Here is a 1,457-nt window from a genome sequence, read left to right on the forward strand (position 1 = left end):
TAGTTTGCACTTACCGGTCTTTGAAAAGCAGAGTCATTTTTTCTGTAGAAATTCTGAATTTCCTCGACAAATTCCATTTAAGTCCCGCTACCGTTTCCTTCTCTGGTACATTTACCTCAATTTGACCTCCTGTAGCTGGACAAATATTTAATTTCATATATCCATTGCGTTTACCATTAATGCCATTTCGGTTGCTCTGGACGCCACCATTATTATTATTACTATTATTACGATTACTATTATTATTATTATTATTATTATTATTATTATTATTGTTGTTGTTGTTCTTGTTGTTGTTGTTATCTTCACTGTTGTTATTACAACTATTATTATTATTGTTGTTGTTGTTGTTGTTGTTGTTACTACTACTGCTACTACTACTACTACTGTTTGGGCTCAGGGCCGTCGTGGAAGAAGTAGTAGTAGTTGTAGTATTATTATTATTATTATTATTGTTGTTGTTTGTAATATTGGTTGTACCGGGCGATGCAGCGCCGCTACTTTTCATGGTTGCTGTGAAATTTCCTCTGCTTGGAACCGACTCAGCGGCAAAACTAGAATCGTTGGTCGCCAGCTTGGTTTCCTTTTTTGTTTCTCTCTCTCTCTCTGTTTATTATTATTATTATTATTGTTATTACTTGTAGTTCTCTTTAGTTGTTCTTCGTTTTCTGGCTTTCTTATTCCTCCTCCTACTACTACCACTCCTCGTCCTACTACTCCTCCTCCAATATCTCCCCCTCTCTCTCTCTCTGTCTCTGTCCGTGGTTTTTTTCCTCTCACATTTCCTCTTTCTCGCTTCTCTTCTGCCGTCCTCGTCGTCTCCTTATTCTTTCTTCTCCTTCTGCTGCTGCTGCTGCTATTACTACTATTGCTGCTGCTGATTATTATCATTACACTTACCCTCTCCTCCTTCCTCCACTTCCCTCACTTCTTGCTTCTCTCACCCTACTCCTACCAACACTCTCCTCCTACTCCCTCTATCTCAATACATATTCGTCCGTCTCATTACTTCTCTCTTTTCTTTCTTTCTTAACCTTTTCTTCAACTGCAAACACTTCTTGTTTTCATTGTTCTTGGTGCCCTCATTGCCGTCCAAAGGCACGAACACACTGGACACACTGTCCAAGGGAAACTCATGGGTCCGGGGCCTAATTTGGATCTACTTGCTGTCAATAACCGCTACATTAGGGCCCAATTCATTGATTTACCCGGTTACTTATAATTCTGTAAAAACAACCCTGAGTGTCCTCTTAAGATTTGGTGGACACACTGGGCAGTGTTCCCCAGGGAGGCCCTACGTGTCTAAGGACCAAATACCTTGATATGCTTTTAACAAATAAGTACTGAAAATTACTCTGAAACGCATTACTTTTACTCGGAGGCCTGGCCCGTGGTGGTTTTTGAAAACTGACGTGGATCGATCGTTTTGTTTAGTCATGTTGTACTTCATATAAATA

At 39.7% G+C, this 1,457-nt stretch overlaps 1 protein-coding gene across 1 annotated transcript in view; it reads right to left on the reverse strand.

Annotated features, from left to right (window-relative positions):
- Nucleotides 1–867, reverse strand: part of LOC106879505 (midnolin-A) — a 75,382-nt gene extending 74,515 nt beyond the window's left edge. The window contains exon 1 of the mRNA XM_089359003.1: nt 15–867. Coding sequence (XP_089215129.1) covers nt 15–508 — 494 coding nt within the window. The 5' untranslated portion in view covers nt 509–867. The remainder of the gene's footprint in view (nt 1–14) is intronic.
- Between the last annotated feature and the right edge of the window lie 590 nt (nt 868–1,457).

The sequence above is a fragment of the Octopus bimaculoides genome, chromosome 10 (assembly GCF_046866305.1).
Source record: "Octopus bimaculoides isolate indiv1 chromosome 10, ASM4686630v1, whole genome shotgun sequence".
NCBI lineage: Eukaryota > Metazoa > Mollusca > Cephalopoda > Octopoda > Octopodidae > Octopus > Octopus bimaculoides.